This window comes from Primulina eburnea, chromosome 16 (assembly GCF_022965805.1).
Source record: "Primulina eburnea isolate SZY01 chromosome 16, ASM2296580v1, whole genome shotgun sequence".
In the NCBI taxonomy this organism is placed as follows: domain Eukaryota; kingdom Viridiplantae; phylum Streptophyta; class Magnoliopsida; order Lamiales; family Gesneriaceae; genus Primulina; species Primulina eburnea.
Window position 1 is genome coordinate 9561119 of NC_133116.1, and position 24505 is coordinate 9585623.

At 39.1% G+C, this 24505-nt stretch overlaps 1 protein-coding gene across 2 annotated transcripts in view; it reads left to right on the plus strand.

Annotated features, from left to right (window-relative positions):
- LOC140816609 (intermembrane lipid transfer protein VPS13) overlaps nucleotides 1–24505 on the plus strand; it is a 98519-nt gene that overhangs the window by 5626 nt on the left and 68388 nt on the right. For both annotated transcript variants that reach the window (XM_073175991.1, XM_073175992.1), the window contains exons 3-7: nucleotides 887–999; nucleotides 1262–1355; nucleotides 2170–2213; nucleotides 3745–3813; nucleotides 4216–4277. In XM_073175991.1, the coding sequence (XP_073032092.1) occupies nucleotides 887–999; nucleotides 1262–1355; nucleotides 2170–2213; nucleotides 3745–3813; nucleotides 4216–4277 (382 nt within the window). The remainder of the gene's footprint in view (nucleotides 1–886; nucleotides 1000–1261; nucleotides 1356–2169; nucleotides 2214–3744; nucleotides 3814–4215; nucleotides 4278–24505) is intronic.

The window sequence follows — 24505 nt, forward strand, 5'->3', positions numbered from 1 at the left end:
GAAAAACTTTCCATTTGAGTGTCCAGGTCTCCTAACTATTGATGGCATGGTCACTTGGAGCTTGAAACTTCTTTAATTCGACTAGAAAATGCAGCTATTGACATTCCTCTTTGGAGGAAATGTTCTAATTTCTATAATGAACTAGTGTCATCAGCCAGTACTGGGAGATGTGAAATATAATAACAGAATATATTTTACCCTGTTTAAGAGAACTGAGATTGTATCAGCCCCTATGCTCCTTACAGGCTTATGGCTATTTGTAACATGACTGGGTGAAACAGTCGAACATTGTACAAGGAAGTTTTTTGAGGGTGATCTATGTAGGAAAGAGTACAAGGTCAATAGACGTGTCCATGTATGCTTTTGTGCCATGAATCACTGTACTGGCAATGATGTAGTTTGAAGCAATGAATGATGATGGCTTCATTATCAAGGACCTTGAGGGAAATCATTAGGGAATGCATGAATTAATTTATTGTTGTGGCAGTTTGTCGATAGAACATACAACTTTTGGTGTAGAAATAGTTTATGCGATTTGGGTGATCTGGTTTATCAAGTCAAATTACAAAATTGGATTTCTCGAGATTTGAGAGATGATAAAAAACATTGTTAAAAGATAAACACGTGTACTTGGAATCCATATTATATTTTAAGAATTTATTGGGAGATTGATGTTGGTATGCTTATAGATTTGAAGTTCTGCTACATTATCCCATACACTTTGGTGTATGGTCTTGAAAATTGAGTTTGTTTACATGATTTATGCTTGCTATCTGTGCTCTTCAAGACTGGGACATGTTTATGCTAATTTTTTTTCATGTTTTGAGTTGACTTTTTCATTCTACATCTGCGTTTCTAACAAGACCTCAACTAATTCGTCTTATAGGTCGGATTGGGAAGTTGAGCATCAAAATTCCATGGAAGAAACTTGGTTGGGATCCCGTCATTATCATATTAGAGGATATATATATTTGTGTCAGCCAGCGTGAAGACAAAGATGTAATTCTGTCTTAGCATCATGTATATTGAATTAGTCTCTGAGACTGTTATTCCATAAATGTGTAAAATGCAATTTATCTGGTAATTGTCAAATTTAGAACATATATCCCCCCCACTTTTTTAATCATTTCCATTCTTTTACCCTTTTTGACGGTCAGTAATGGGATCATAAGGTCATTAATGACTATATATTTTGCCAGTCATTAGGCAGTTTCTTTCACTACCATTTGGATGACCACTTCTAATTTTTTACTCTGAGCAGTGGTGCATGGATGCTGTTGAAAGAAGAGAATTTGCTAGCAAAAAGGCGCAACTTGCTGCGGCAGAACTTGCTAAGTTATCGCGACGTGTATGTGGTGAGCATTTTCATTTTTGATTCTATGTTCCTTATCTGGTATTTATTGAACATAATAATATCGTTGTTGTCATTCTTGCATTGAAAGTCCAATTGAAAGAGAAATATAGTATGCAGAGCATGAACAACTGCGGGAGTCATTTTGTAATTTGAGTTTTCCGTTTCTCAATAATATTTTCATCATTAGACAGCCACCATCACCCCATCATCATTTTTGATTTACAAACACACGCTATTACTACTCACTAGACCTTTAGAAGATGCCAAATACACTTTTTTTTTGATTGAAAACTATGATTTTATTATAATAAGAAAGAAGTTTACAAAGATATTAGATGAGTGATCCACAAGACACCACGCAAATCAGGGAACTACAATATCGTTAGTAACAAATAAATTTCCAATCCCTTCAAGATCCGATATTAACGGGTGATTAAACTGTGATATCTTAGTCGTCCAACTCGCAACTCAGAATTTAATCTTCTCCCATACGTCGTCCAACGACTCCGATATATCAATGAATATTCTACTGTTGCGCTCCAACAAAATCGACCAAAAGATACAATGAACTACAAAATCGACCACTGATGTGAGTGGTGAACAGGGGAAATTTACAAACAGAAATATATGATTTTGATGAATCACTCTCTTTTTTTCTTAAACTTTCTTGTGTGCCTTTTTTGGATCCTTATCCTTAATCAACAGTTGCTGTAGTGTTTTTCTATCATATTTGGTATTTACTTCAAAAGTAATATTTGTTTTGTTCGGTGGATGATTGTTTTTCCATTGGGTCACGAGAGGTTTCTTTCTTGCAGATAATCAAACGGGAAAATCGTTCAACTCATACATCACAGCCAAGGTAATGCATAGGCACAAGCTGCTCATTGTAATTCTTATGTTGATGATGAAAATACTTTGAATCTATTTGTTCCTTTGAGCACTTTTTATCTAGCAAAAAGCTGAAGTTCGCTATCTTAATAATTGTATCACGTTTGAATGAGACAATGGGGGTGTATTTAATTATCAAGAGAGATAATAATTACAACTAAATTTCTCAACAAAATCCATAAAACCTTTAATGTTACATTGTTATATATCTTATGCGGCTTATTCATGCGACAGCTCATCATATGATCGAGTAATATTTCTTGTCTTTGAAACTGGTTGTTGTCTGGCTTCTTAGCTACAAGAAATCAGTTTTCAGTATCTCCTCATTATGTTATCTTATTGCAGATCTTTCAAGCCTTGGCAGTATCTGTTTAAACAGAACTGCCACGTGCTTTCTTTACTTGGTGACTGGTGTCATTAACTCATGACTGCTGTATGCGTTCACACATGCGCCTATCCTCACAAACATACACACAATTTCTGCCCTTAACCTTCTTTCTGTCTCATCTTTACCTGTACACCCTCCCTCACAAAACACTACAGTCTAACTCTTGCACTTGTTGTTAGTGCTGCAACTGCCTCCATTTCTTAATCCGTGCACATCATATCTCCTTCTCATGGCAAATGGTTTTCTTTATTCAAGCAGTCACCTAGTCCACTATATCACGCTTGTCGAATGTGATGCGACCTCCTCTTCTTCAATCAGCTATATATATCATGATATCTATTGGAGATAACTCTGTAGAGGACATGATCATTTATTTGATCATAAAGGAAAATATAAGGAAATGCTTGTATTACGAATTTTTAGTATTTCTTTTGCTAATTATACTTTTAGTTTCTTATTTTGTCCTATGTAGAAAAATGTGAATAAAATCTGTTTCATTGATTTCCTTTTTCTTTTCACTTTATTTTTCAGAATCCAGAATCCAAACACGTGGCAAAGGAATTTTGATTGTTTTATTAGATAAAAAAGCGTAGGTTTGAATGATGATGATGATAGATGGTTATTCTTTCCAAAAAAAAATTGATGCGGCATTTTCTTGTGCCGACGACATCTAGATTTATAGGTAGGAGCAGTAGATTGTAATTATTTTGAGTTGATCTCTTTTGATCTTGTCTTCAAAAGTTTGTTGTAGCTAGGAAGTACAAGATTATCATGGCTTTTGCCAAATTAAATAGGTACTTTGTAGTCACATATTTGTCTTTGCATAGCCTAATTTTTTAATGATGATTTGGGTATGCTTTTTGTTGTGATATTATAAGTTTTGTAATCAAATAGGCTGCACTTTCTTTAGGCGTTGATGAAATTTGATTTTTACCCCACATCATTGAAATCCCTGTAAATAGTGGCATCAGTCATGTCCTGCACAACTGGAAGCATATATAGTACTTTTTGTGGGAAAGAAGATAAATTTTAATCAGTATGTATAACTAGTATAATGCAGTAGATTTTACCTAACCGGGGCTCTTTTCTCTTCTGCCTCATGCTTCCTGACCAGATTCTTGATAGCATTCAATTGTCGATCAGAAATGTTCATGTTCTCTATCGTGATTCACTAACTGCAAGGGTATGTTTGCTTCCACTCCTAAAAATTTTGCTCTTGTGTACTTGATGTTGATGAAATTTTGTGTTATTATAAGTATATGGAGGTTGTAACCTATACCTTTGTTGCTTCATCTATTCCCCAAACAATTATCTTTTGAACAAAAATATTTGCTTTAAAGATTACCTTATCTAGCATTTCTTCCTCGCATATTAAAAATATGCGAGGGCATTTAAGTTGTTTTCCTATGGATGTGTGTTTCTTGGGTCTCTTGCTCTGGGAGTTGTTATTATGATCTCTTCACCATGATGTTAATTTTTTTTACAAGATATTGGTGTTATGCTGTTGAATTTTTCCCAAGATTTCGGTATACTTTATTGAAAAATTAATGAAAGTATATTTATTCTACATTCTGGATTTTTTCAGGAAGAAGTTCTATTTGGTTTGAAGTTTTCAAGTTTGACGATTATGAAACAAATTGTTAATGGGTATTGTTTCTTATGCTCTTGATCTTGTTGCCTCCTATTTTACTTGTTCAATTTTTGTATCACGTGGCTAGCACTTTCTTCTCATTTACGGGGAAGTTAAGTTTCTAGCATATTCTGAATTGAAAATTATTTAATGTTTTGTTACTCCTAGAAGTATATTATGAGAACCGCAAGATCATAATTTTGGAGAACAAAGCCATCGAGTAGGAAAAGAAACGATTGAAAGTTGAAGCCATAGAACTGTACATAATTTGAGAAGTTTTCTCTACCTTATCTTACAAAGTCCCAACATTAATCAAAATAATGTAGCCAAATAGTCTATGAATCATCAGATGCATGATACATATATTTTTATAAGAAACTGTCTTTTATTAGAATATTTAATTAGTTGATAAGTAAACTAGAACTATAAATGCCCACTTCATAATGCACATTTAACCATTCGAATTTTAAATATGATACCATATATCGATTTTTGATGCTTACCATTTTATAGAGATGTATGGCTTGATTAGACAAAAAGTTGTTAGATATATCCTCGATTATTTATCTATTGCCAAGTGGGGACCAACTTCTTTCAGATTATAGAATATGCGAGCGCTTGGAGGATTCAAAGTTTTTGAGTTTGTTTTCTAGACTGCCCAAGATGGATTATGATGAATAACTTAGGACAAGATCTTATTTGGAAGTAAGAATCATTTCAATCTCAATAGAATCAGGTTAGAGGACATTCTTGGGAAAATATCCTGTCTTTGTAGTAAAGAAGGGTCGATGGATCGTAGTTAGGAGCGTGCTTGGAAAATAATCTAGTTGAAAACATAATGGAACAAACTGGTATTTAATAAAGTTGGAGCCGTGAAATCGAATTTCAAGTTTAGTTTGTGTAAGGATGTAGATGCTAAATCGAAACTATTTTATAATTTCATAGAAAGGCCTAGACAATGATATTTAAGTTGATTACTTTAGAAGTTCTAGTAGAGTTTTACCAAGTTACTATATCCCTTACGAGGTAGGAGTTTCTTAGGTGTCTAGGGCTTAAAAGAGGACCCCAACCTCCTCATTTCAAGCAGAAGAGCTGGAGAAACATTATTTACAAGGGCCAATATTCAATTTTATGGCAATAAGAGATTATAGCTTGGCGTGTTATGTTCCTTATCAAAAAAAGATATTATAGCTTGGCGTGTTCACTCTTGAGATCGATCTTTCCAGAAGGTTGGGAATTGGGATCTCATAAAATGTGATCTATTGAACATAATCAGTGAATTTTATTCAGGTGGACTCTTCAACAAAATCACAAATTGAGACTTACCGTTAAGATCGGTAGGGGGTTAGAAAAAGGTTGATTAAACACCACTGAAAATTTTTAGATTTTGGAAACAGCAAGCTTGATTTCAGCTAGGTTAGCTATTGAAAATTTGAAATAAGGATTCTCAATTAGCTGGGCTTCATAGAAAACTTTAAAATGATTTTAATGATGTGCAGAAGAATCTCAGTGAAAGGCTAAGCTGATGGCTGAGTAATCAAGTAATAATAAAAATGCTATAATGTAAATAAGTCCATATTTGTTCAAGGAAGTTTAAAGGAAATCCTTTGACATCCCTCCTTCCTTTGCAGGATGATATCCCTAGAAATTTTGGAGAATACAACAACTTGCACATCCCACTTCAGTTGGGTCCACCCACACTAAAGCTAAAACTCATAGTATTCACAAATCTGTTCAGATATAACTGTCTGATAGTTACTGTAGAATGAAATGAGAAAAGTTATTTGATTTCTCTGATTATGAAAACAAAACAAAGGTGTTCAACATATTACAATAGGTCCGTAATCATCTCCACCAACCTAGTGATGTGAAAAGATACAAAAAGATATAAATCAATTCTATCTATCTATAAATAGATAAATCTCTGTTTCTACACCCTACTCCAAGATGGCGCATAGATATTTTTTTTTTTTTTGATAAGAAACAAATTTTATTAGTTTAGGGATTAATTACATCATATGTACGGATGAGTAATCCGCAACATTCCTACACTACCACAAAGTTTTGAACATGTTTAATCACACCAAACACAAAACAAAAACTCAAGACCATACAAATTTCCAGTCCCTATAGAGATCGGAGGCCCTTAGATGTTGATACTGAGTAAGATTGACCGTCGAAGTGGCCACTCCCAATTTTATTCTCTCCCATACTTGGTCATTTGACTCGTAAGCATCTTGAAATATCCTTTTGTTCCTTTCCAACCAAATTGTCCACAATATGGTATGAATGATGATAAACCAAAACTCTCTAAATTTGTTCGCGAACGGATACCAAGAGTTGTCAAGAAGTAAATCTTTTGCATGTCTTGGCGCAGCCCATTGAAATTCCAGCTCATTTAGCACTTTATTCCAAATACCTGTTGCGAAAGGACAATGTAACAGAATGTGATCTTGACTTTCTTCATGATTTCGGCATAGACAACACCATTGCGGTCTTAAGGCACAATTCTTCCACCTTTTCTGCACAGAATCACATGTCGGCAACCTCCCCAAGCTTACTATCCATGAGAAAATCCTGACTTTCTGTGGGACATGAACTTTCCAAATGCTGTTGTAATAGTTGAAAAAAATAGAGGAAGGGTTTTGAAAGAAAGACCCGTAAAAAGATTTGACCGAAAAGATCCCCGAAACGTCCCCCAACCACACTCTAAAGTCCTGAACCCCTTCCTGCAATTTGACTCGATCTAACACTGACATCAAGTTTGTGAACTCGTGAATCTCACCCTCGCTAAGAGCTCTTCTAAATCTCACATCCCAAATAATTGTTGAAATACCCCCAGAAATGACGAATTCTACGAAATGACTAATTGGTTTGTTAACAAAACAAGAAATTCGAAATAAAGATGGAAACCGTACATTAAACGATAACTCACCCACCCAAACATCCTCCCAGAAACGAATTAAGTTACCTTGTCTCAGCACCCCCCTAACTAGCTGATGGAAAGCCTGGTATGATCGGGATATACACTTCCAAGGGCTTCTGAATGTCACCTTCTCCGCCAAACCTAAATCCCATCCGTTATCATGTAGGCCGTAGATACTCATAATCACTTTTTTCCACAATGACTCCTTTTCCACCGAATTTCTCCACCACCACTTACCAAGTAAACCCTTGTTCCTTAGACAAATATTTCCCATTCCCAACCCTCCCATTTCCTTTGGTTTGCTTACCTGCTTCCATCTAACCACATGGCAATGGTATTCCCCGTCAGCACCATCCCAAAGAAAGTCCCTCATTATTTTTTCCATAGACTTTGCGACACTTTTCGGAACCTTAAACAATGACATGAAGTACGATGGCATCGCTCCTAATACTGAATTTATCAGGATGAATCTTCCCCCCCTTGATAGGAACGATTTTTTCCAGCTTGCTAATTTGTTGTGCATTTTAGAAAGTACCGGTTCCCAAAAATGCAGCTTTGAGGGGTTGCCTCCCAATGGTAGTCCAAGATATTTGATTGGCCAATTTTCTTTTTTGCACCCACAAGTTATTGCCAAGTCCTCTGCTTCATCATCCGAGCAACTCAATCCCAAAACCACACTTTTTCCTAAATTAATTTTCAGCCCTGAGCTTGTTCCAAATTGTTTTATTAACTCCACAATTGCTACCACATCAGCTCTTTTATTTGCGAAGAAAAGTGTATCGTCCGCGAATTGTAAGTGTGATATCTCAATTTTATCTTTCCCAACTTGAAGTCCCCTGACCTTGTTGTCCACCTTTGCCTTGTCTATCATCCTCCCCAACACATCAACGACAATGTTGAACAGAAAGGGAGACAACGGATCACCTTGTCGCAAGCCTCTCTCTCCTTTGATTTTCCCACACGGTTTTCCATTGATAAAAACCGAGAAATTGACATTCGATACACATCCTCTAATCCACCTCCTCCATCTTTCCCCAAATCCTTTTCTATCCAACACGAAATCTAGAAATTGTCTATCAACATTGTCGTAAGCTTTCTCCAAGTCAATTTTTAGGATCCAACCCTTCTTCTTTTTCCTTCGATATTCCTCAACAATCTCATTCGCTATGAGGCTACAATCCAATATCTGTCTTCCTCTTATGAAAGCAGACTGATTCTCCGCAATGGTATCGCACATGACCTTCTTCAGTCTCGTAGTCAATACCTTAGCCACGATCTTGTACAAACTCGTAATCAAGCTGATTGGTCTAAAATCTTTGATCCGTCTTGCATCTCTTATTTTTGGGATGAGACATATGTACGTTTCATTCGTGATTCCATTGACGATCCCGTTGTTAAAAAATTCGTCGAATACCTTTAACAAATCCTCCCTCACTGTTTCCCAATTTTTTTGATAAAATGCCATTGTGAATCCATCCGGCCCCGGTGCTTTATTACCATCGCATTCGAACACCACCTTCTTAATTTCTGCCTCATCAAAAGGTTTTTCTAGTTCATCTGCGAATGTGTGTTGTATAGGATTCCATTCTATACCTTGAAGACCTCTCCCTTCGTCCTCGAAATTCACTACATCACCTCCCGTCTTTCTGAACAAACCCGCATAGAATTCCAAGATTTCTTGTTCGATTTGTCCTCTGTCCGTAACCATACTGCCATCACTCAATTCCAATCTATCGATCATTGCTCTGTTTCTTCTTTTATTCAATAAAGAGTGGAAGTAATTGGAATTCTGATCCCCATATTTGAGCCATGAACATTTCGCTTTTTGGCTGTTTAGTTGAAATTGTTTAAAAGACAATTCTTCCAGCGAACATTTTGCTTTCTTCCGTTCAGCGTGTAGCTCTTCAGACCATAGTCCCTCTGCCTCAAGCCTATCCAGTTGATTAATCTTGTCACTCAGGTCTTGAATTTTCACTCTGACATCCCCGAAGACTTCTTTATTCCATTTGGAGACCTCTGCCTTTAACGTCTTTAACTTATGCATGAATTTGTATCCCTCCCATCCTTGGATTCCCTCCTTGCTCCACCAAGTTTCCGCCTGTTTTTTGAATTCTGGGTGAGTCATCCAAGCATTTTCAAATCTGAAAGGTACTGGCCCCCAGCGTGTTTTCACGGTATCAAGCACAATAGGACAGTGATCAGACGTGATTCTAGGTAGCACCTTTTGTCTGAAATCGGGGAATAAAATCGACCATCCCCTAGAGAAGAGATATCTATCTAACCGACAACAAATCGGTTCCGTTCTGTAGTTAGACCACGTGAATTTAGCGTTCAGCAGCGGAGGATCTACGAGTTCCAACTCTTCTATCAAAGCATCAAAGCATGCCATGCTTGTATTTGATGATTGACTGTTAATTTTTTCTCCCACATTCCTTGCCACATTGAAATCTCCTCCCAAACACCAATTAACCCCACAAAGCGATTTCAACCCCGCCAATTCATCCCAAAATAACTCTCTGTCTCTTGGTTTCACCGGTCCGTATATTGCCGAGAACCACCAGGTTATATCATCATTCCTTCTTATTTCAATTGACACCGAGAATTCCCCAATTAGGTTGTTGGTAACTAAGACTTCTCGTGGATCCCACATCACAATAATGCCCCCCGATCTTCCCACTGAAGGTAGACATACCCATTCTACGAATCTTGACTTCCACACACTTGTCACAAATTTTCTATCCACCCTCTCAAGTTTTGTTTCCTGTAGTATAACAATATCTGGTTTTTCTTTGCGGATGATCACTTTTACCAACTGTCTTCTTCGTGCAGCCCCTCCACCTCGTATATTCCATGAAAATATTTTCATTGTAACACTCTGGGACCCCTCGAAGTAGCACCTTTTTCGTAATCTATACCACACTGAAGTCTGTACAATTCCTTCTTTAAACTGCCATTTGACATCTTGACCCCTCTTCCACACCTGATAACTTTTCCATTTGTCGCCTCCTCTCTTACTTCCACTATCCTTTTCTCCATCACATTCCTTGAAGGTATGCATTTCCCATTACCTGGCTTTCCACCAACTATTCCTACCCCCCCACCTAGAAATCCTCTAGACAGACCCAAGTAAGTAAAAGGAGATTGTAAAATAACAGTTAGAGACAAGGACTGGATTGAAGATATAGAGTGATTTTGTGCAAGAACCTGTCCCACTGAAGTTGCTGGATTTTCTAATGAATTGCAGCTTGAGAAAGTCATTTCTCCTTTTGGTGATGAGAACAATGTATCCATTTCTTTTGCCACATCTTCATCGGTTTCTGGAGCTTCCGAGCTAATGTAGCCCATTGTACCTGTATCTGATGAGTCAAATTCCCCTTCAGATAATTCTTCTGGAGAGTCTTCAAATGCGATTTCCTCAGATCCTTCGGCGTCACCAGCTTCCATCTTCCCACAGAGCCCTGACATGAATGTCTGATACAAAATGCCCCCCTAATTTTATTCCTTCTGTACTTCGTGTGCTGTCCTTTTTCCTTTTTCTGTAATAGCTTTTCCCAAACTTGTTGAATATATTGTTGTTTAAATCTGATCCCTCCCTGTTGAAAATCTCATCACCTTGGTCAATAAGCACAGAAGCAATAGAAGAACATCTGAATTTATGTGCTTCTTTTGGATCAAGGTTTCTCAGTATCTTCATTGCCTTTGCCTTGGATGTTTGGTTTTTTGGTTCAGACGTTGTGTTTGTAATGATAACAGATTTTGAAGGAGGTCTAACACCCCTATCCTCTTCCATATTATCCCCCGTGCTGCACGCTCTTCCTACTGATCCGACGTTGATCGATTCTTTTCCTTGTCCGGCTTGAGTTGCTTTGGTATCTTTATCTTTGTCCTTGTCCCGAATGCTTTTGATTGCTTCCTCTTCTGCTAATGTCCTGTATATATTCTTGTTCCCCCACCCCGCTAAGATTTTCCTCCCATTCACTACTACTTGAGCGTAAGTCTGCTTTTCATAGTTATCATAGCCATTAGGATCAAAAGTTTCCACTTTAATTCTAATTTCTATAATACTCCCTTGTAGCTGAACTTGCATCTTAGTATCAATAAACCCTCCTTCATTTCCTTTCACCTTAATCTTTGCCGCACCAAGATCTCTGAAATGTAAAGTGTCGACACCAATAGCCAACAAACCCCCACATTGTTCTCCTATGATATTAAATGATGCCGGGGACCATAGCTCCCAAGGTAATCCATAGATATGGATCCAGCTGTTACAGCATGCTTCTACCGTGTGCAGAGTGTCAATGTCTTTGGACCATCGTTCAAACAATAATGTCACTCCAAGGTCAAAGAATCCCCTTTTCAGATTGACATAAAAAGAAGCTTCCTCCGCAGTGGAAGGCCACCATAGAGCTTTATTAGCCTGGAACGGAAAGAGTTTGACATTTTTGTTTGTTGAAATCCTTAATACCCCTTCAATACGCTGCCATGAATCATTGACTTTAACTCTGGAGACTACTATTGCTTCATCCCATTTTTGCTGGACCCGCTGCTCATCAATTACTTCTGCATTTCTCATCAATTCACCGTTGGAGGTCCTTGTCAAATTTCTGTTGGGTGTGTTATGCATCAACTGGCCGTCACTAGACTGATCATTGCTCTGATTAGCCCTCCTCTGATGCCCGCTTGTCGTCAACTTATCCAGTGCAATTGAGATATTAATCCAACCTTCAGCTCTTAATCCACTTGGTACGATGGTAATCTGTTTTCTGCCGTTCTTATTAAATTTGGAAACCTCTAAATATCTTCCTCTGCTGTTGGCGAAACTCTGTATAATGAAGACTGCATTCCTACCTCTGAAGCGTTGAGAACCCGAACCTGAAAATGGTGAGCTAATGTGTTCCTTGAGTCGGAGATTGAACCAACGCGCCTCCTCACCTTCGAAGTCCATCAGATAGCTGGATTTCCTAGTTTTTTCAGCCCACCATATAGAGCGACCATCCTTTCCTAGCCTCAGTGTGAATATTTTGAATTCTATCTTAATCGTTTCTTCCCAAGGTGTTGTTCTGACTTCGTGCGCTCCAATCCGGCGATTCCTTAGATTGCGAACAGCCATGAAGGTTCCTTCCTCGAAAAGAGACGTAAGTGATGATTTAAAGAACCCTAAAAACGAGCCCCAGAGAGACGACTCTTGCACCGGCGGCCAGTTGTCGTCGCCGGACTGATAGAAGTTGTCGACGCCGCCGGAAAATCAAGAACCGGTAATGAAGAAAGTTGACGGATGATGGAAACGAAGGAAAAGGGGGGGAGAGCATTTTGAAATATTTCTCTCACTTACTTAGAATCGAGAAATTGAGATTATGAAATCTATCTCATAACACAATGCATAGATATTGATCATGCCCACGCCCAACTTGTCAATGAATGTTTCAAATTTGGGTCTGAAATGGCCTTTTGTTAGCACATCAGTTGTTTGTCGTTCTGAGGTAACAAATGGCATACAAATAGTTCCATTTTCCAACTTCTCTTTAATAAAATTCCAGTCAATCTCAATGTGTTTTGTACGATCATACTGGACAGGATTGTTTGCAATACTTAACTTTGAGTTTCAGCTCTTCAAGAATTCCCTTTCTCCATAGCACTTCACACACTCGATCTACCATGGCTCGAAACTCAGCTTCTGTACTGCTCCAGTCAACTGCATTTTGTTTCTTGCTTTGCCAAGTAACAAGGTTTCTCCACACAAAGGTGCAATAACTTGATGTTTTTTTTTTGATAAGAAACAATTAATTATTATTAATATATGTTAATGTCCATGACAGGAAGTGTACTAGAAGTCCACTACTAATGAAAAGAAACCAAAACGTCTAACAATAGATGTACGACCAATCTCGAAATAAATCAGAAATCGATAAACCCTTGAAATCTTTGACTGATCGAATCCAGTTTGCTATGTTGATCTTGATTTTCTCCCAGCAATCTTCTTCTGTTCCTTCAGTCTCTTGAAAGATTCTTCTATTTCTCTCTAGCCATATTGCCCAACATATTCCGTGCATCACCACTCTCCAAAAGATTTTTCCTTTTTTGCCAAGCAACTGTCCAAGGTCCGTAGCAAACAAGTCCTTCGATGTTTTCGGAGTAACCCAAACCAGTCTCAGTTCTTCCAAAGCCCTACCCCACAGTGCACTACTGAAATTGCAATGAACAAGCAAATGATCTTGTGTTTCCGCATCCTTACGACACAACACACACCAGTTTGGAGAAAGAGCACAAGTAGGCCATTTTTTTTGAATCACCTTGGATGTTGGTAATTTGCCTAGAATGGCCGTCCAAGAGAAGATTTGAATTTTTGTTGGAATAGGTGTTTTCCAAATGATATCGAAGAAGCTGAATTGTAGTGCATTATTAACGTTGAAGAAAGAATTTTATACACTGCTCCCAAGTGTTCTTCATATGGTGAATGAATATATCAACTCACAACTCCCACAACATGTGTAATATCAAGTCTTATATGGGACAAATAGATGAAAATCCGTACAAGACGTTGATATCGACTCTTGTCCACATGAACACCATTTGATATTTCTCCTAACTTTTGATTTGGATCCATGGGTGTATCACCGGGCCTTCAACTAATCATCCATGTCTCTTTTAAAAGATCCAACACATACTTTCTTTGTGACACTGAAATTCCTTTTCTTGATCTGGCAACCTCCATTCCCACGAAATAGTGCAAGGGACCCAAGTCTTTTATTTCAAACTCTGATGCCAGACTTTTCTTCAACCTGCATATTTCTTTGCCATCATTCTAGTGAGTATTATGTCATCAACACATACAATCAAGAAAGCTATTTTCCCACATTTTGTCTGTCATATAAACATTATATGATCAGATTGACCTTGATTGTACCTTTTTTTTTTGGATAAACTTTGTTAATCTTTCAGACCAAACACATGGGGTTGCTTTAGTCCATAGATGGACTTTTTCAACTTACAAACCTTCTCTTCAAAATTATTTCCTAAACTAGAAGGTGCATCCATATAAACCTCTTTTTCTAATTCTCCATTAATAAAGGCATTCTTCATGTCCAGTACCCTTTTTTTTTGATAAACTTTGTTAATCTTTCAGACCAAGCACATGGGGTTGCTTTAGTCCATAGATGGACTTTTTCAACTCACAAACCTTCTCTTCAAAATTATTTCCTAAACTAGGAGGTGCATCCATATAAACCTATTTTTCTAATTCTCCATTAATAAAGGCATTCTTCATGTCCAGTTGATATAGTGCATAGTTCTCAAAGGCGAGTGCCTCTCGCCTCTCTGCTCTCGCAACCACCAGGCAAGGACCCTGATCCCAGGCGCAACGATTCAATAAGACGAGCCCAGACGCTTGCCCGGATTAGCCTTGGAAGTTCAATTAGACGCGCTTAAGTGAATATTTTTTAATTATTTGTTTAAAACAAAAAGCCCAAAACCTACCGACCCAATGCTCCAATGCTAGAATCAGAAGAAGAGAACGCTGAACAGAAGAACGAGGTGATGACATCTACATCTAAAACAACCAGAAAAAGACCGATTTCACATCTTTTGGATTAAAAGAAAGAAGAAATTGATGTCGATCAAAAAAATTATGAAGACCAAGAAGAATAAAAGTCTGAAAGTTCTGGGGACTCTGATGATTCGATGGAAGAAGACGAACTTGATTTGGATGATTGAAATTTTTTAATAATGTCACTAATTACTATGAACTTACTAATTATTTTTTGTTTTGAGTGACATTTTGATTTAATTATTTAATATTTTAAAATATATTTATTCTAACATAAATATTTTTTAAAAAATTTTAAAATGTGCGCCTTGCTTCGGTAAGGGCGCGACTCGCCTTGCCCTCAAGCTCCATGGCGCTTATGCGCCTTGCTAAATTTTTCAGCTAATGGTAGGAGAACACAAATGGTGTTCAATTTTCGTTGTTGGTGCAAAGGTTAATTGGTAGTCAACCCGAACGTCTGTGTGAACTCCTTTGCAACCATTCGAGCTTTGTATCATTCTAATGACCTATCTGAGTTGAACTTCACTGTAATACCCGTTTATAGCCGACTACAACTTTTCTTTCAGGTAAGTGAACTTTTTCCCACGTCCCATTTTTTTCCATAGCCTCCATTTCCTCGTAATAGCTCTTCTCCATTTAGGAAGCTTTAGTGCTTCTTGTATAGACTTAGGTGCATCTACACCAGACAATTGTGAGATGAAATAATGATATGATGAGAAAAGGTTTTGGCATGACACAAAATTTGAAAGAGGATGTTGACTGCAAGATCTAATACCTTTCCTAAGGGCAATGGCGAGGTCTAAAGATTCAGAAGTGATACCTCAAGTGTCGGACTCGGTAATTTTCTTGTGGCTCCGGATTAGATTTTGACCGTGCAAAGGTGCAAACAAGGTTCTAAAATTCGCTAGGCGCTAGTCGTGTGCTAGCCTAGATAGGACTAGTCGAGTTCATGATAACGAGTAATAATCTGTTATTAATGATAAAGAATAGGAAATATGTTTAATATTTTAATTATTGGGGATAAGATCCATTTATAATTCATTAATTTGGCTCAGAATTAAAAAAATTGATATTTTTTCTCTTGTCCTAGCCGCCACTTATTATTACCATTTTCATTCATCCTCTTCTTAACCCATTTTCTCCCATTTTCATCGTTTATCATGCCTAGAATCTCATCGGCTACAGAAATTTCAGAAAACCATGACCATCGAAATCTTCAACGTTCTTTATCAACTAGACCGGCGCAGCCGAAGCCACAACCAGAGTCCTATATCCCTGAGGCCGCAAAGTCGTCCGACTAGCACCTTTTCGGTGCGATCGGCCGCCGCCTAGCGCCTAGGACACAATTTAGAAAACTGGGCGCAGGTGCATCTCTATAATTCTGAATCATTCTGTTCCTTGTGAAAACTTTCTCAAACATTCTGTTGTCATTGAAACACCCTTGTTCTTAAAAAAAATCCGGTTTACTGAAATACGAACCAAAAATGATTCGGTTACGTTTTCGGCTCGGGCGGTTCGGTTCAGATGAACATCCTTAATGAAGGTTCTTCCAGGTACCAGTTTCTTCCATATTCATTGCTGGCTCCTGTATAACTGTACTTTCTAAAAAAAATTTGCCATTCAATTTGTGAACGGAAGTGACCTGGCGAATTGTGAAACCCAACAGCGTTTATTGGTCCTTGCGTCGGTGGTGGGATGACACTAGCAATGTCGCCAGAGAAGAGTGAGGTGGCCTCGGCATGGTACATTACACCAGATATGGCCAATTGTGTCATCAGACCCATTACAGAGACGATAGTTGTTTGATCTATAATACTTCAGGCTCTAGGCTTTTGAAATATTAAGTTGTTGGGCTTATTAGGCCCGTCATGTTTTTGGGCTATAAGAATTAAACGATCGTGTTGTTCCTGCAAAAGCTCGCAACTTACACAGTTGTTAGTAGCACCAAGAAGGTTGTCGAATATTGCGACTCAATAGCCGCCGTAGAAGTCAACGAAAACGCAAATGCCACAATAGGGTTCTGCGCTACTTTTCAATATAGCAAACCCTACTTAGTGTTTTTTGTCATGGAGAGGGTATCGAAACTAGACTCAGATAGCATGTTGAATGAAACGAGAGAAGTTATTTTATTTCTCTGATTATGGAAACAAGACAAAGGTGTTCAATTTATAACATTAAATCTCCAATAAACTAGAGATATTAAAATATACAAAAAATATATAAATCAATCATATCTATAAATAAATAAATAAATCCATCTGTTTCTACAGTTACAATTGTTATTCGCTCTCTCAGTAGGCTGAAAATACAAATAATGAGTGAATAAAGCAACACATATGATCCTTAATGATCTGATATATAATTATATCTAATTAACATTGCTTGATGATGGGCACATCGACTGAGCAAATAGATGTTCAAATTTTCAAGTGTCTTAAATGCTCCGATGTTTACATCCTTAAATGCTTGAGATTTCAACGTTAAAATTCCTTAAAATGGATGCATTTTTTTTTGATAGAAAACTAACTATATTATAAATTAGAGCATTACAAAGTTTAACGCGGATGAGTAATCCGCAGCAATATTACAAATCAACTAAAAATTTCACGAGTAATGCAATGAAACCAGAAACTCAGAACCCTACAAATTTCCAATCCCTAACTAGGTCTGCAATAAACAAATGGTTAAAACGTTGCAAGATGGTAGTCCAAGAAGCCACTCTGAATTTAATTCTTTCCCACACTTTGTCGATAGATTCTGACGTTTCTTCAAATATTCTCTTATTCCTTTCCATCCAAATAGACCAGTAAATGCAATGAACTACCAGAAACCAGAAGTCAGTGAGATTCTTCCCCAATGGGCAGTAAGAGTCGGAAATGAAAAGATCTTTGGCATGTCTCGGAAAAGTCCACTGAAATCCCAACTCTCTTAAGACATTAATCCAAATACCCCTCGAGAATGAACAATGTAGTAGTATATGATCTTGGCTTTCTTCATTTTTCCTGCATAAGCAACACCACTGCTGGCTTAGTACACAATCCTTCCACCTTCTTTGCTCCGCGTCACACGCAGGCAACTTCTCCAAGGCCACGATCCACGAGAAAATCTTAATCTTGTGTGGGACTTGTACTTTCCAGATATTATGATAGGAATCGAACAACGGAAAATTTGAGACAGGGAAAAAAGAGTTGTAAAAAGATTTGACAGAGAAAAAGCCCGAGGGTTCCCCCACCCAAACTCTATAGTCCTCAACACCCAACTGTGGTTTGACACTCTGTAGTACTCGTAGTAAAGTAGTGAACTCACAAATTTCACTCTTAGTCAGATCTCTTCTGAACCTCACATCCCAAATGAAAGAAGAACTACCCTGAGAAGTGACGACCTCTAAGAAATGACGAATTGGCCTATTGGTCACAGTGCAAATACGAAACAAAGACTGAAATTTGGACTGAAAAGACTCCCCACCCACCCAAACATCCTCCCAAATTTAAAATGGATGCATTACTCTGCACAAATCCATAAAACTAATCCATCTCACACATTCGCGTTCTGACACTGGCTTTGTCGTAAGCGTTGTCAACCAGTTCATGAACTAACCTGCAAAAGACCACATGGATGCTGTATACCAAATTATGAGATACCGATAAATGAATCCAGGTGAAAGACTTTTCTTCAAAAAAATCCTTGGCACGAGAAATTCTAGTGTATTATCGATGCCGATTGGGTTGGATCTCACGCAGATAGGCGTTCTACATAAGGGTATTGTACATTCGTGTGGAGGAATTTGGTAACCTGGAGAAGTACGAAGCAACCCATGATAACACGAAGCAATGCAAAAATTGAATATTAGGCTCTATCTCATGGGCTTTCCCGAGGCAAGCTAAAGATCTGTTCACTTTCGTTTATTTTTCAAAAATCTGGAAAATAGTTGTCCCGCCAAAGGTGCAAGTATTTTTGTGGATTGTGGCGTTGGAGAAGTTGCAGACTTGTGATGAGGTGCAAAGAAGATGGACATCGTGTGTATTATGCCCTAACTGGTGCTGTTTATGTAAAAGGAACGAGGAGAGTCAAGATCATTTACTACTTCATTGTGATTTCTCCTCACAGATTTGGCACAAGGCTTTCAAGGCTTTGGATTTGGTTTGGGCTGTCCCTGATAAGTCAAAGGATATGTTTGTTGTGGAACCGAGCTTGCCGAAAGGGAGGAAACATTTAGGATTCTGGTTTATAGTCGTACATTGCATATTGTGGTCCATTTGGTTGGAGAGGAATACAAGACTATTTGAAGGAGAAGAGGTTTCGGTCGTAGAACTTTGGGACAAAGTCAAATTCAGAGTTGCGAGCTGGATGATGTTACAGCCGAAATATGAACATCTCAGTGTGTCAGACTTAAACATGGATTGGAATTTTGTTTTTGATTGAGGGTCGTGATGTAGATGGATTTTAAATTTCGAGATTTCTAGTCAGAAATTGCGGATTACTTATCTGCTGTTTGTAACTAACATTTAAGTATCTTTAATATTTTAGGTTTCCTATAAAAAAAAAAGTTCCTCTATAAGAGAGATCATGCTCATATTTTTCTAAAATTTGAGAGGCAGGTAGCTCAACCTTTTCCTCTTATAAGGGTCGCTACAAAAAAGCGTGTAGTTTTAGAGAGAGAAATTTTTGAAAATGCTCCCCCCTCCATCAGCAGTCGAGCATCAGAGTTCTACCATGGTTCAACCTTCTCGTCCATACACTGAGCTTTGGTGATCGGCTTCTACCTTAACCACCGGCGCCGGCCACCGGCCGTCGGCGACTACCATTTTCCCCTTTTCTCCCCCCCTTTTTTCGCGATTTCACACTGTCAAAAAATCGTATTTCGAGCTTCACCTTCGCTGGCATAATACTTTCCTTCTTTTTGTGCCGGGTTCATTACTGTGGTTCCAGAGCACCATTCAGTCAAAGGAACCTACTGTCGACGGGATTCCTGTTGCTCAAAGAACGATGTATGCATCAAATAGACGGAAATTCGCCACTGGGTTCGTAGCAAGGGATGAGGTCATAAAGCTTGAACATAAAGTGTTTACACTGAGGCTGGGGAATGGGGGCAACTCAGTTTGGTGGGCCGAAAGAACTAGGAAAGCCAACTACATGATGGACTTTGATCGCGATGAGGCCAGATGGCTAGGTTCGAAATTCAAGGAGTTCGTCAACAATACCTACTCAAGCAGGGACTTTCATCGATACAGGGGAAAGAATGCGATTTTCACAGCACAGAGAATCAACAACCAACGTGGAAGCTTTGTCGAAGTGAACAAATTCGACTTGAGGGGACGAAAGCAAATTACAATAGTGCCGAGCGGTTTCAAATCAGTGGGATGGAAGAACATTTCAGAGGCCTTAGGCAGAATACTTTCAGGGAGCTACACCACAAGGGACCGTCCACCGATCGTACATACAGAACACAAAACCTATCGAAGAATCACAATGGAGAATGATGACATTACAAGGCTAAAGGATGCTACAAAAGGACCGATGGCAGAAAAGGAAGACAGTGATAAGGAAAATTCGGTATTGAGGTGGCATGAGGCACTAATTGTTACAAGAAATAGGGCCAACATTGCTTGGGATTCGATTCGGACGGTCCTTGGAAATCCTGCAAACAAAGTAGTAGACTTATTTCCCTTTCAAGCGAACAAAGCAGTGTGGTGGCCATCTAATGCGGAGGAGTATTCTTATTTTCTAAAGCTCAAAAGAGGATTCTTCGACGGTGGGGTGGCTTTGATTTTCGATGAATGGAGGCCGGACATCAACACTAATGTTTCGGTTGACAGATGCTGCAACAGTTGGCTGAGTATTTATGGGATACCGTGGCACCTTTGGTCGAGGGAAACTTTCGCAATTATTGGGGAACGATGTGGGGGTCTGCTGGAGGTCAGCAAGGAAACTTTGAAATTTCGCAATCTGGAATCAGCAAAGTTAAAGGTGAAGGGCACTGCTGGAGGGTTCATAACTAACAGCATGAAGATCCAGATAGGAGACGATAGTCTAGATATCAGAATTCGTGTAGATTCCTTTGACTCACAAGCTTACGAGAAGTACGAACGTCGAACTTATGCTCAAGTACTTGTGAATGGCAAGAAAACGGTTGCGGGTTGGGGTGACACAAATGTTCAAAGGAATATGATGCGGAATGAGACACAAACAAAATGTGATGCTGCAGGAGAGACAACGGATCAAAAATCTCCAGGAAACAGTGGGTGCAACGACCAACCGGGATTGACTAAACAATGCACGAAGATGACCCCATTGGTAAGCAACAACAATCACAGGATATCAACAAGTAATGAGAGATTGGGTACAGCTTTGGAAGGAAAAGTGTCCAAGATTTTGGGAAAAATAGTCCCAACAGAGGTACAAAAATTCAGAAGGTCACCGAGTTTTTTAATGAGTACAGATGAGGACGAAAAGAAAACAACCTCGGGTGGCAGTACAGGAAAATGCTTAAGGATGCCAAATTACTCGAAGGTTTACAGCAGAAGACCCAAAAATAATGAGTTTCTAGCCGATGGTATAGTTGATGAAGACTTCCTTGGGGATGCTAATGTCAGAGGGTTGGGGATTCATGATTTGGATGACAGTGTACGTGCAGATTTTGATGACTCCAGTGATGATTTACTGCAGAATGAGGCTTATAGCTCAGATTCCGATAGTCAAGTATCCTTCAAAACAGAGGAGTCGATTAATATTGTGGAGGATGAGGTGCTAATGAAGGGACTTTTCTCACCGTCGAAGGAGCCTATCACTGAGCCAATTACACGCGTTAACGAAATACCTAATGAGGGAAAGGTACTATCCGGTGATCATTCCCCTTCTCTTAGTCACTCTTTTTCTCTTCATTCTTTATTACCTTCTTCCTTCACAGTGTTGAGATTGTCTAGTGGTTATTTAGGAGGGGGGGCAGGTAAGACCAATGAAACGCCGGGTAAAGAGAGAGAGATTTCCTTACGGGCTAACATGGATACAAGTTCAGCTATTAAGGTTCACAGTGGGAGAAAAAATTCAGAAGGTTGTTGTTGGGATGAGGTGAAGAAGTCCACTGGTATTTTGAGGAGAGAATTGAGTAGGTTGAAGTGGGGAATTAATTATGAGCGAGGAACAACTTCGAAGGGGCCTTTATCTGTTTTATGAAAATATGCACTTGTAATATAAGAGGAGGAGGGGCGGTAAAAAGGCGAGAGCTTGTTCGTGCGGTCATTCGTAAGGAAGCTCCGGATTTAGTGGCTATTTTGGAAACTAAACAAGAGTTGATTGATAGAAGATTTGTGGCCAGTTTGTGGAAAGCCAGATTTGTTGATTGGGTATACTTGCCTTCGGTTGGGAGTTCGGGGGGTATACTCGTTATGTGGGATCCAAGGGTGGTGGTGGTAAGAAACAATCTGATAGGGAATTATTCGGTTTCGGTTGAGATTAGTGAGAGTGAGGAGCATAAGTGGTGGTTTTCTGCTATCTATGGACCAGTGAAACCACGAGATAGAGAAATGTTATGGGATGAATTGGCCGGACTGAGCACCATTTGTGGGATCAATTGGTGCCTCGGAGGAGATTTTAATGTGGTACGAAATGCAGGAGAAAAACTTAATAGCAACTCGATTACTGCGAGCATGATGTGTTTTGACAGATTGATAGAGGAATTGGAACTTCATGATCCTCCGCTCTTGAACGCAAAGTTTACATGGTCAAACCTAAGGGCACATCCGATTTGTTGTCGATTGGACAGATACCTCTTCGCCGGGGGATGGAGGGAATTGTTTCCCAACTTTAGGCAGACAGTGCTACCCAGAATTACATCGGATCATTGTCCGGTGATACTTGATACTACTAAGGTGTTGTGGGGTCCTACTCCTTTTAGATTTGAGAATGCTTGGCTTTCACACCGTTCATTTAAAGACTTGGTTGGGATGTGGTGGAGTAATGTGGACTGTCAGGGGTGGGAGGGGTATAAGTTTATGCTCAAATTGAAAGGAATAAAAGTCGAGGCATCGAAATGGAACCGAGAAGTTTTTGGAGATGTGGGTGTTAGGTACAAGGGGTTGACTTCGAGGATGAAGAGGCTGGATGTGTTGGAGTCCGAGGGAGGATGGTCGGAAACTCTACATGCGGAAAGAAAAATGGTGAGGTGTGAATTAGAAACGTTGTCACTCTTCAGATTTCGAATGAATCAACAAAGATCAAAAATAAAATGGTTGAAGGAAGGGGACCAAAACTCAAAATTTTTCCACTCACTGTTGACAAACAGAAGGAATAAGGCTACGATAGATAAACTAATGCTGGAGGATGGAAATATGATCAATGGGGAGAGACAGATTGAGGAGCATATACTGAATTTTTACAAGAATCTTTACAGAAAATCGGAAGGGGTGGGGGTAGGGGAGATCGATGGAGTAGTTTGGTGTCCCTTAGAGTCGAGGGAGGCGGAGGAGTTGGAGATTGAATTTTCAGAGGAGGAGATCAGGAGAGCGGTGTTTGACTGTGACGGTGATAAAGCACCGGGCCCCGACGGTTTCACATTAGCTTTTTTCCAACATAATTGGGAAACGGTTAAGGCAGATTTGATGAGAGTGTTCAAGGAATTTCATGAAAGCGGCGTGGTTAATGGCATCACAAACGAAACATACATATGCCTCATTCCGAAAAAACAGGAAGCGATTAATGTGAAGGATTTCAGACCAATTAGCCTCACGACGAGTTTGTACAAGATAGTGGCAAAGGTGTTGACTAACAGAATTCAGAAAGTCTTGGATTCAACTGTCGATGAGACACAATGTGCTTTTATTAAGGGGAGACAGATTCTTGATTGTTGCCTAATTGCAAATGAGGTTGTGGAGGAATATAGAAGGAAACATAAAAAGGGGTGGATTCTAAAAGTTGATTTGGAAAAAGCATATGACAATGTTGATTGGAGGTTTCTGGATTTTGTATTGAATATGAAAGGGTTTGGAGAGAGATGGAGGAGGTGGATTAAGGGATGTGTTTCGAGTGTGTCCTTTTCGATTTTCATTAATGGAAGGCCAAGGGGGAAATTCAAGGGGGAGCGAGGACTTCGACAGGGGGATCCATTATCCCCTTTCCTGTTTAATTTAGTAGTTGATGTTTTGGGTAGATTGGTTGATAAGGCCAAGGGATTGAATGAGGTAAAAGGACTCGAAGTTGGGAGAAGAAAAGTGGAGATATCGCATATTCAGTTCGCGGATGACACTCTATTTTTGGTTCAGGAGAGAAGACATGTCATGGCATTAATGGATATACTTAATTACTTCGGTCATCAATCGGGATTGAAGATAAACTTGGAAAAAAGTCTGGTTTTGGGAATTAACTGTCCGGATGATGAGGTTGACGCTTTGGCACATGAACTTGGTTGTAAAAAAGATATCTTGCCAATAAAGTACTTAGGAGTTCCATTGGGTGGTGATCCATCGAAGATAGATTTTTGGGAACCGGTCTTATCAAAAATGGCAAGGAAACTTGCTTCATGGAAAAAAGCCTTCCTCTCAAGAGGGGGAAGATTGGTTTTGATACAGTCAGTGTTGGGCGCTTTGCCGTCATATTACATGTCTTTATTTAAAGTGCCGAGAAGGGTTGAGATGCGGATGGACAAGTTGATGAGGGACTTTTTGTGGGATGGTGCAGATGGGGATAAGCATTGTCATATCGTCGGCTGGAAGCAGGTTACTAAACCTAAGGTCAGGGGGGGTTTGGGCGTGGGGAATATAGGTTTGAGAAATCGAGCTTTG